Source organism: Acanthisitta chloris, unplaced genomic scaffold, assembly GCF_000695815.1.
Source record: "Acanthisitta chloris isolate BGI_N310 unplaced genomic scaffold, ASM69581v1 scaffold13411, whole genome shotgun sequence".
Lineage (NCBI taxonomy): Eukaryota > Metazoa > Chordata > Aves > Passeriformes > Acanthisittidae > Acanthisitta > Acanthisitta chloris.
In genome coordinates, this window is record NW_008654441.1 from 3096 (window position 1) to 14949 (window position 11854).

The 11854-nt window shown below is 44.0% G+C and overlaps 1 protein-coding gene across 1 annotated transcript in view; it reads right to left on the reverse strand.

The window, feature by feature from the left end:
- Positions 1 to 1161: 1161 nt before the first annotated feature.
- Positions 1162 to 11854, reverse strand: part of SORBS1 (sorbin and SH3 domain containing 1) — a gene marked incomplete at its 5' end in the record, with an annotated part of 68390 nt that continues 57697 nt past the window's right edge. The window contains 6 exons of the mRNA XM_009083527.1: positions 1162 to 1229; positions 2045 to 2157; positions 3438 to 3628; positions 4267 to 4326; positions 9853 to 9969; positions 11250 to 11854. The exon at positions 11250 to 11854 is cut by the window's right edge and continues 109 nt beyond it. Of these exons, the coding sequence (XP_009081775.1) occupies positions 1162 to 1229; positions 2045 to 2157; positions 3438 to 3628; positions 4267 to 4326; positions 9853 to 9969; positions 11250 to 11854 (1154 nt within the window). The remainder of the gene's footprint in view (positions 1230 to 2044; positions 2158 to 3437; positions 3629 to 4266; positions 4327 to 9852; positions 9970 to 11249) is intronic.

Here is an 11854-nt window from a genome sequence, read left to right on the forward strand (position 1 = left end):
GTTTTCTTCCCCTCAAGGAAATACGATTCTATGGAACTGATAATAACTGCTGGGAACAGCTTTCCAAATTGATCAGACTTTTTCTGTATGACTAAGAGGCAGCCAAAATGCATGTATTTATTTGAGACCTACCATCAACACTGTAACCAAAAAGAAAAAAAAAGGCACCCTCAGTGATACACTGCTCAGATTTATCAGAGCCTCTAAGATTTAATGCTGGGAAAGAAGCAAAGTCTTCATCCCAAAGCATATACTGCAAAAGGTGTGTGATCCTTTAGGGCCAGCAACAGGGTAGGAGAGGCAGAGAAAGTGAACAGCTGTAGGACTCATAAACAGGATTTGCTCTCAGGGATGTTCTGTTCATTGTTTCTGTTCTTTGTGCAGATAAATGTCAAAGCCAGGCTGACTTCTCTTTAAAAAACAGGACTCAGTTCATTTTGATGCACACAATACACTCACACACACACACCCTGCACAAAGGAAAAAATCCTGCAGAGATTGGTAATATGTTATTAAAGGACTTGGGATTTTTGCACATTTGCATTATGCTTTGGCTGACCTCTCTGGATTAAACCACCAGTCCCAAACTCCTTTTCCACACAGAGCTCTGCAGTTTAACCATATCAGCTGTCCTCTGCCTCTGCTGGGACTTCAGATGCATGACATGAAGGAAAGGTTTTCTATGGAAGTGGAAGGCAGAGCAAAGTGAGTCTTCAGCAAGGCAGAAACTGGGCAGAAAGTCTGGCCTCCCTGAACCTTGCCCGTGAATGTGAGCAGCTGTGAGGCTGCAAACTGCCCCAAAGCACTATCCTATCTCAACACACAAACAAAACCTATACCATGTGCTTCCCTGAAGCCTTCTCAGAGGTAAGTACTCCGTACAAATTAAGATTATCACCAAAACTTCGGATAGGGAAGGGAGAGGAATACACAAAGGCAGCACTGTAAACTAGAAACTGTCTCTTCTTCAGCAAACAAATCACACCCTGACCCCATGGAAGCAGGGCTACACATTCAACTCAGTACTGTACCACATAACCACATCCTCCTAACACGTCTCATCTCTTGTCTATTACATTCATAAATTGTCTGTTTCTTCACTGCTTAAAAACACCATCTGGAAAACTATCCCATCCTTGTCGTGGTGGGATCACTGTTATTTTACAGGTACAGAAGCTTCACGTAGTTGCCTGGGAAGGTGCCAAATTGCCTTGTTCTCCTGGACGTACCTGTCACAAAATAAAACACAAGGAAGCCAGAGTAAGATGAAGACATGCAGGAAAGGCTTAGGGGTTTAAAAAGGTAAAGGTGGCAACCTCTTCTGCCTGCAGGCATTGATTTCTAATACTAAATAGGAATCCTGGTCAAAGAACCTATTGGTACAGACCAGATCACAACTAGTTCTGCTATTAATCATCTTTGGTCTTCCCTTTCAACAGGTGCTGATGAAAGCTCCTGGGCCTATAGGCTAGAAGCCAAACTTCTATCAGTGTAAATGAGCTAATCTCCCTTAAGAAGAGATAACAAGCCTAGATTTGCAGTGTTGAGATGGAGAATACTGCCCAGACTTGCACCCTTTGAGGGTAAAGGATTTTGCTAAACAAAGTTGAGGCTGGATTTTCAAGGACTGCAACTCCTATCCATGTGCTCCCTTCAACCCCTACTTGCCACTTTATGTAACTTGTCATGGTTCCCTCAGATTTGGAAATGCTACAGAAATCCAGTTTTCCTTGGTTCCTTCTGTTGCTCTGTCATTTGTGCGAGCAAGAAGGATCAGGAGGAAGAGGAGAATGGAGATACTAAGAAGCTAAAAAAGGAAAAACTAAAGACCTAGCAAGAAAAACAAAGCTCTACCACCCTGCAGCCTAATTTTAATGTTCTTGGTGGAAAAAGATGAGAGATTGTGGGAAAAATTGAGTTGATTTTTTTTCACTGTTTTGACTCCACAAATGAAAGCAACACTCACAAATGAACAAACGAATAGACATTCTGCAAAACTGCTCATCCCAAAAAAGCTCTGCTGACAGGCAAGTGTCACACTCACCCACAAACCAGCCATCGTCACATTTCTCCATGACATCGACAATGTCACCATCCCTCAGTTCCAGCTCATCATCATTCTGAGGAGTGTAGCTGTAGAGGGCTTGGTAGCTAACTCTAAAACCAGAAAGATACTACATGTTAGCCATGGGATTTCTTTGACATTCCTTCAGGAAGAGATGTTCCCCTTCCCCTAATTCCTATTATATATTGTTCAATGCAGTCTGGACCTGTGTTTTCCTTTTGAGAAGTGGAAGCCAAGTGCATTGAACTGGCTGCTGTCAAAAGGCCACAGGAGTAAGAAGTGGTCATGTCTGCACTGTGTGGGATATGCAGAGAGCTTCTGTTTCCTTTTTGTCATGTACCTGTTTGCACAGACTGACACAATGAGTCTTCCTAATATGTAGCACCTTTAGAGCATATGAGTGCAAACACTCTGTAGTATGCAAGCCAAAACCTGGATACACTCATTTCTGGGCTAAATGAGGCATCTGTTCCCTTGCTCAGGGACAAAGACAGGGCCATGAATGACCAAATGGCAGAGCAAAGGACTTTAGAAAAAATTACTGCCTATTCTACTGCACTGAGGTTGCTGGATAAATCATGGCTGAGGAGTATGGTACAAACAAAATCCAAGGTTGAATTCTGCCCTGAGATGCTACTTACACCAGAAGAACTCCATATTTATTAGAAAGGAACCTTATGGAGTGGAAACAATCTTTGGGCAATTTCGGGGGAAGCTTGAGTACCCTGCCTGTGGGGGGTGAAAATAGAGCTGATGTGAGACTTTGTTCTGCATAAATGGAAAGCAAAGGCTCCAGCTGTCAAGGAATGTCAGTCCTCAGCATACAGTGCAGGCTACTATTCTCAAAACTATCAGCAAAAGGCCCAACCAAGCCTGGTGGCAGCTCTACCAGACAGCTTTGAAAATCTCAGCCTTGGTCTCTTAGCCACCAATTCACCTCTGCAACTGGCCAACAATGCATCAAGTGGCATCGGTGTTGGGACAGCTCACTGTCCTGTGAGAAGCTAAGAACAGGGGTGGACACATTGATCCATGCCATATGACTCAGGTGTAGACAGCGGATATTAACTTGTTTCCATCTTCAAGATACAAAGACATTGAGATAGTCTTTGCAACCAGCATAAATCAAGTGTCCAATGGAGACACAGTCCTAGATCATGAGGTCATTGTTTCAGGTGCTATACAAACAAAAAGATCACAATTTGAGACTACTCATTATAATGATGTGGCTATTTTTGTTCTTTAAAGCAAAACTGACATTTTGCTGTAATTCTAATTTAACTCCTGAAACACTGAAAGCTCTCATACCTCCCTAGCTGCACCACTGTTCAGAAACAAAGCCCCAGAAGAGATGAGAGCCAAATGGACTTACATGTCTCGTGGTGTTTGACTTCGCTCAGGGCTGGCTCCTTGCTGCTGTGCTTGAGGTTGCTGAGAAATGATGAGAGATGGTTTATGGTCATTAGAGGTCACCTTGTGGCGAGAGTCAAGAGGCTGAGAAATAGTACTGCAGTAATGAACAGACTTTTCTGCAATGTTTATGATCTCATTGCAAACAGCTTCCTGCGTGGTAGGCAGCATTGACATCCAAGAACACCCAAAGGACAGTCAACAGGGGGGAGGGAGGGGAAAATATAGACAAGAAGAGATGGGACATTCCAGTTGCAGCACATAAGTCCAGTTAAAAAAAAAAAAAAAAAAAAAAAAAAAAGAGTTGTAGATCCAGGTAAATATCCAGGTAGTGGAGTGCAGAAGGGATCCAGGTGTAAGCATGGAAAAACAGGCAAGATACAGAAGAATTTGGCATTTAGTTTGAAGATTTGTAACATATACATATACATATATTTTTTTAAAAGCAGCAGCACAAGAGGTTGCAATTAGTTATGCAGTGGCACCATTACAAATGCTATGAAGTCAGTTCAAGAATGCAAGGTGAGGTGTGGGCCGCTCTGTTCATGCATTTGACTTCGTTTAACTTATACCCAGGCTCTGGCAGCACAATTAGCCCAACATTGGCTATGACAGTTTTTCCAATTGTTAAATTCCCTTCTTCTGTTGCAAACAAAACAATATATGCAGATAGATAAATATGTACCTACTTTGCAGCTAAAAACAGTGTTGGCATTTTATCTCTACTGTGTTGTTACTGTCTGGATGAAGAGTGTCTAGGACTACACATCTGAGTTAAACAGGGGCCTTACCACATAGCTCTTTTCAGACTCTGTGAGATCTGGTCCAGCTCTCAATGAATGGTGGCAAGGCTGTGTGATCACCAAGCAAATGATAAGGAAGACATTTTAGCAGATGTTATATTGGTCAGAATTAAAAAAATGTAAATGGAGTGCAGACAACAAAAGAAAATGAACTCTTCCCCTCCCCACCCCAACATCGCACTTCTTGGACAGTAAGGTCCTTCATTTACACAAGAGACATTGAGCCTACAGTAATGCAACTGCACTGCAGCACACAGAATGCTGCAAAGAGAAAGGTGACAGCGAAACAGGAGCTCAGAGCAGGGAATCAGAGTGGAAGATTAAAGACACCACTACAGCCAGAAATGGTACATAGTGTCATACTGCATTCCTGTAGGGGAAAAAGAACAAGGACAGGAGCACATAGTAGAGCACAAAAATTGAAAAGCCAAAAGCATGCTGAAAACAATCTGCTGCTGTTTTCAGAAAAGTCTTCACTGACTTTGACACAGGAGAGAACAGTAACTCACTTTCTTCTTAAAAAAAACAACAGCTCAGGTCTTCAGAAGGCACAATGCCTCATCAAAATCACTCTAGCCTGTACCAAGCAAGGATCTGAAATGTTCTGTTTATTCCCACAACAATGCAGAGCTTCAGGTCAGAGGAGGCTCTGATTGGAAAACCCAGCTCCAAACACCACCACCAGTGTAGCTGCTGGACTCTGCCCTGACTCTTTCCTCAGCTGCAACTCTTCACAGGGACTTGGTGTGTCCCAGGGCACAGCAAGGAAAATCAGGGTGTTCGGGGCTGGAGATTTTATGGGGAAGGGGAAGGGCACTGAAAAAGTTGCACAGCTATTCACAGCCTGGTTTTGCACACTTTTTGCATATTCAAACACCTATTGAAAGCAAGAGGCATGTTGTGAGCAACTGGGATGTCTGAACTAGTGTACTGCCTGCAGGACTGCTTGGCAAAGTGGATTGGCTAAGGTACATGGAGCATTGCCATCCTCTGTGATCATTAAACACAATTTTTAAACTAAATTTCAAAGGTCTCAATTTTTATGCTTTCTGTCCTCCTCTTTATTCACCTCAGCAATGCCCTCCAGTAAAAGGTTTTCTTTCTCATGGCATCCCAAGACAGAGCAGAAGCAGAGGATGAAGAGGTCTGTGACACCTTCAGCACAAGCATGCTCAAAGACTACGGAGAAGTGCAGGGTGATGAGCTCATCCCTGCCTAATTCCTGTTCTCTGAAGCACATCTTGGACCCCTGGAGCTGTGCCCATCACTGTATTAAAACAACTTGTCTCTTTTCTTGAGGACTGTGACCCACTCTAGGCCAACCCAGCCCCACAGCAGCTCCTTTGTGGTCAGCTGTACTGTCTGGGGCTGGAATGTGGGATCAGTGCCCTAAGAGTCAGTGCTCTGTTACAATGTGTATTTCTATACAAAGAAAATTAAATGTAAGTTGGATGGACTAATTGCAGTGGAATTTGCATTCAAAGCAATTACTGTGGAGCCTGAAATCACCACAGGATTTCTGGAAGTCCTTCCTGCCTATGAGTCATCAGCCCTGAAAACCAAATGGAAAAATTAGAAATTTAAAGTTAATATTGTGCAGACCAATTTGATATAGTACATCAAATCTGATGAGATCAGACTAACTCAGGTGGTTAAGTAGCTGGGAAAACCAATTTCCAGGCTGAGGCAGCTGTAAGAATTACTTATTTATTTGTTTTTAATTCAAGAAAGTGCTTCTCTGCTCTATACAATAAATTGACTGCTGGAATTGCTCCATGAGCTCCAAAGACCACATGGTCCATTTCCCATTGATTACTTGTGACCTCCCTGACCAGCTTTTCCTCCTAAAAGCAGTAATAACTCTGAATTATGTCAGTTATTTGAAAGCTAAAAAATTGACACTACCTCTGAATGCTCCATGGCACAGGCACGTGTATGTATTACTAGGAGGTGCAACCTACCAGCATCAGAACCCTGGTCATGTTCCCTTTCCTGACAGGATCCTCATAGGGACTTCCAAGAGGCAGCTAGGCAGGGGCATAGGCCAAGAAGTCCCTTGCCCTCTTAGCAGCTCCTAGCTCCTGACAAGATACATGACTAAGTGGATCCCCTCTGGCCTCTGCTCCAGAGACCCAGGCAGCTTCTACCAAAGCACTAACTCTCAGGGCTACAGCAGAACTCTACACCAAAGTGATGAAACAATCCACAGTCAGGAAATTATTAAAGGAAAAACGTTATAGGTCCGAAAGCTTTTCAAACACAGGTTCAGGAAGCCCATGTACTACCCACAGTGGTGGATTCCTGTGCCAGAGGTGGCTGAGGAATCAACAAGTGTGGGGCACAGCTCCAAAGTACACAACACAGAGGTTTCCCCAGAACACTGAGCCAGCCCTGCTGCTGTTGGAGGTAAACTGAGGGCCCTAAAAAGTGACCCATGAGGACATCTCAAGTCCCCCTCAGCCACACTACCTGCTTTTAAAAGACTAAATGAATAAAATTAAGCAGGTGCTTAAGTCTTTATGCCTCCATGTCTACAGACTATCTACACAAGTATGCAGTATAGTCAGTCCTGAAGCACAGCTGGCCACTGTTTCCACTTCATATGGAGTTTGATGATGGACCTAAAGAGCACCACAACTTTGTAAGAGTACCAGAAAAAGGTTCCAGGTTAAGAGCCTATAAAAGCCCTAAGGCAGGTTTTAAATGTTAGGAAGAAAGATGCTGGGGCTACTCAGCAGTGCTCTCCCTGCTCCTAGCAAAGTTGAGTGTCATCAGCATGTCTGTCCATTGCAGCTCTTTTTACATGTCTTCTTCCATCCATCCATTTCATGTAGGAGTTAAAGGACTACATGAACAAAGAGAAGGCTAAGCAGAACAGACTAACAGAGAGACAAGACAGACAGACAAATTGGTATGCTCTCAGAGAAGGGCACACATCAGCAGCGATGCTCTCACATGTGAACAGAGAACCAAGAGCAGAGAGGCCTCCCCAGCCCAGACAAAAGGCAAAAGGCAAACCCCTGCACACACCAAGCCCCAGCTCTGGCGAAAGCGAATGGAAAGCAGGCCGAAGAGCTCTCACAAAGGACACTGAAAAGGCTGCAGTGTGGAGCAGCCTGACCTGAAGGCTGTCACAATCAGTGGAAAGACTTCTCCAGCCCCTGGATCAGAAGCTGAAGGCTGTGTCTACAGCAGAAAGACGCATTTCCCATGGGAAGCAGGTACCAATGCCTGCTGCAGGCTGGGCAGCTCTGCCTTGGACAGTAAGCACTTGGCAGAAATCTGTGGAGCAACCAAAAACCACTGGAGGGGGATAAAAGGTTACCTTGGACATGGTGTGAAGTAATGAACATGCTGAAAAAGGGTAGTTGGTCTGTGCTGGGGAACATGGGGTCTGAGCCTCATATGCTCTCCTCTCTACCAGCTAAAAGCAAGTGAAATTACTCACCACTCTGCCTGAGTGGTTTGATACAAGTGCAAAGTAGCAGACAGGTCCACACCAACATCCCTCACAGTGTCAGGTGATACAGGAAACCCTTGTCCAACCAATCCTTCATTTCCCAACCTGCAGCCACAGTCCAGCCCCAGGGCCAAAGCTGCTGCATTGCTCACACACTTGCTAGCACCACTGCTGATTATCACACTAATAGGACCTCAGAGTAAAACATGAATTAAAGTGGAAAATTCCTGTGCGTTCCCTGAAATAAATTAATTTGACAGATTACATTACTGCTTAATATCATGTTTTACTAGAATATTGAAACATGCTTGGGGGGGCATTTTTTTTCTTTCAGTATGGATTGTGAAAACAAACCAAAGGGAACTTCAGCATAGCTAAAAGAGCCATTGCAATTTAAATTTTTACTTAACAGAACAGGCAAGAACACAGTCTTTACACCAGTCCCATACCAAAGGGGTCTTAAATCTGCAAATAACTCTTGGACAGAATTTCATAACTGAAGAGGTTCTCTATAATGAGGAAGAAAACTAAAATTCAAAATCACAAAGTACCTCAAACACAAGGGACTGACAGCAAAATTCAAATGTAATATCTCACTTCCTTGTCTGCCAAGAGCTTTTCTCATTTGATTAAAATCAATCAAACGATACAGATTTTTGAAAAGCCTCCAGGGTATTACCTGAAGGTCTGCTGAAACCATCAGCTTCTGTATGGGTCACACAGGTAATGAGAAGTCATTTGCACATATAAATACTTCTGCTCCCTAAACAACTGTATACCCAAACCTGGAAAGGAGGTCAAGACTAGTGGTAATGTCACACACAGTTGTAACTTGACACTGACAATGCTCTGATTGTCAAGGCATATAAAATATAAACATTGACTTGACTTTGACTCCAAAGAAAGGCCACGGGGTCCTATTACAACCAGGTGTAACACCCAAAATAGAACTGTGTGCTAGTCATCACTCAGGAGAATCATCTCACTCTAAATGTGGCTTTTTGCTCCTGCTCTTTTGGATCACATACATCCAGCAGGACCAAGCAGATCAGAGGTTAAGAGAAAGGCCAACACAGGAAACCTCTATGGATTTTTAACATGAATCAGAATATGTATCCTGTTGGACTCAGATACTGAAACTGAAAGGGAAGCAGGAGGTGGTTTTTCAGTCAAAAGTTGTGCAAACTCACACTGGAGGAAAATGAGTAAAGGTAACAGGAAATTTTCAGGGTTAAAGCTGTATCTGTCTCTCAAAAACTGATCAAGAAAATAAGTAACATTGGCAACTACTTCCTACGCTCATCCCGCACGAGCAGCCTGCCTGGTTCACTGATCAAGCCAAAGCTTCCCCAATATCCACCACTCCAAACTCAGTCCCGTTTTTTGCCAGTTGTGAGCTTTCTGTTTCAAATATTGCCATCTTGTGGAAACTGCCTAGAAAGACTGACAAGGCATCAGCAGCTGCGAGCACTGCAGATTCCTGGCCCCAGGGCACCCCAGCCACACAGTGCTGAGGCTGAGCCATGCTGCACAGACCCTGCTGCATCTCTCTCTAAAAACATTTGTAGGTCTCAGCAACAGAGCTTGGAACCTCTGAATCCTACCTGAAAAGACCAGAACAGACCCCTGACAGTGTGGATACCAAGTGGTGTATGCCTTACCCCCAGCACTGAGACACTCAAACTCTGAATCCTGATCTCAGGTGGTTAAACAATACCGGAACCAAATTATCTCACGCTATGTCATTCCTCCTAACAAGGCCACCAACACTGCCTTATAATGCAACCAAGCTGCAGGAACTCAAGCTCAGAACTAAATAAACCCTGAGTTAATCCCTTTGGAGAAACAGAAAATCAGATCCTCAGCTGGAACAAACTGGCAGAAACCTAAACTTGAGATATGTGGATTTGCACCAGCTGAAGATTTTGCCTGTACCTGCCCTTGTGCACAGCCTGGCAGTAATTTTTTAATTTTTTTAATAAAAATTCTAAATTAGAGGAAAATTATCTCACCTGTGGAATCAATGAGAATGGCTAAATAAGCATGTGACAAAACAATGGTATGGCATGAAAACAACTCTAAGTAATGGAAGAGTAATCAGCAAAGATGATTACCTGTGGCTTATTGACTCTGCGTGTAAGTCTGGGAGGTGGCTGTGTTGTGACAGTAGAGGAAGAGAGGGTAGAGGAAGAGGGAGGAGCAGATGAAGAGAATACTTTTAAGTCTGCAGTCTTTTGAAGAAAAGAAAAGTTGGTCAGCTTGGCATACACTCTCTTATCACAATCACTGTTAGTGATAAGAGCATCTGCTATCCAGTAAATTTGAAGCACACACAGCAAAGGTAACTCCATGCAAAGGCAAGTGCAGTTTCCAGTTGGTTTGTCTGAGCTGACCACCTCATTCTGTTTTAAACATGCAGGTTATGTCTGAAAAATGCTACTAAAAATATCTCTAGATGGTACACAGTACAGTCTTTATATAGCTCTCAGTACACCTCTGGTTATGATTCAAGCAGAAATCAAATTATTTGTCATAAGATTTCCCAGTGTGAAACATGTCATCTTGGAAACTCTAGTTCCTCATTATTTAATGTTGGCCAGATGGGCTATGTCATGGAGGCTATCACACTGCATCCAAGACAGTATTTATAATTCAGTCTCTCCAAACTTCCACTTATGGAGGTGCTGTAATGTATTTGGGCCAGCTGTAATCCACAGTGGACCCTGGGTCAACTGAGAGCTGCAAAGTAAGGCATATCTTGCATTGCAGAAGCTACTGGAGACTTCCCCCTGTGTTTCCTCTTATTGTAAGGTACAGCTACATATAACTAAAAATTCCTGGGGAAAAGTATTACTAGGTCTGATTCTCATTTATGGCTAGAGCCTTTCACATTGTTTTAGAAAGGCAAAGGTAATAAATTCCACTCAATGCATAGATAACAATCAAGATTCCCTTAGTCATGGACATCCCAGACTAAGGTTCACTAAACCATAGGCTCCAGAATTCACAGGGCACAGCTTTGTGGTTCCAGGAGCCAGGCTGATGTTCACAAGCCTTTTCAGTCCTTGGCTTTAGGAGGAACAAACAAATTCTATAATCAAAAATGATCCACTGCACACTGGAATATCTGTGAATAGCAAGGAATTGCCTGTATTCCGTACAGTGAGATATACAGGCACGAGGCCTGTGTGATACTTTCATCTGACACATCTGATAATAGCCACTGTCTGGGACAATCACCTCATTAGAGGTGATCAGTTGTGTCAGTCCTGTGTTATTATCTAGTCTAAAACCATTTTCACTACACTGCTCTTGAGCCCCCTTCTAAAACTTTTTGATCTGCTGTCAAGTGAATGCCACTAGTGAACCCTGGAAGAAAGTCTTAGGATGATGAAAATGACATGTGGCAGCCACTGGCTCTTCCCGGCCAGCAGAGCAGCACAGACCACAACACACCAGTTAATTAAAAATCAGCGATTCAGAGCAGCACACACACATGCAGGAGAAGTACCTTCTTTTCCCCGCTTTGAAACTTCCCCAGATCACCTTTCCTCATGTCTCTTTTCTCTGTTTTACCTCCCTGAACAATAGCCATTAGCTCCTGACACAATTGGTTGTCCTCAGAGGAACCCACAGATCTCCTTTCTGGGCTCACACGCATGTCTAGTTGGGATGGTTTCAGGCAGCGCTCGACAGAGATCTTGGGAGCAGCATGAGCACTCTGCTCAGGGTTGCTGCTGCCCTCTCTAGTCTTTTGGAGCCAGGCTTGGCTGCCAGTGGTGCCACGCTGCTCTGTGAGGATGTTTTCGGGGCTCTCCACTGCCCAGCGAGAGGAGTTAGAGTACGTCCCACTGGGAGAAGGGGAGTCAACAAACTTTTCTTCGTTTTGTGGAGTGGCCTGGTGGAAACTGTGGGCAGAGGACTGAGGCCTGGATGAGTAAGAGGGCAATGGGGATTTAATGGACCTAGGAGTCGAGGAGCCAGAGACATGGGAATGGTGGACCGTGGGGGAAGGGCTGGCTGCAGCAGAAGGCGAGAGATAGTCAGTGTGAGAGAGGGAGGCTTCAGGCGGAGGAGGCAATGGAGGAGTTATGGCAGGGGGGGGGGGGGGGGGGG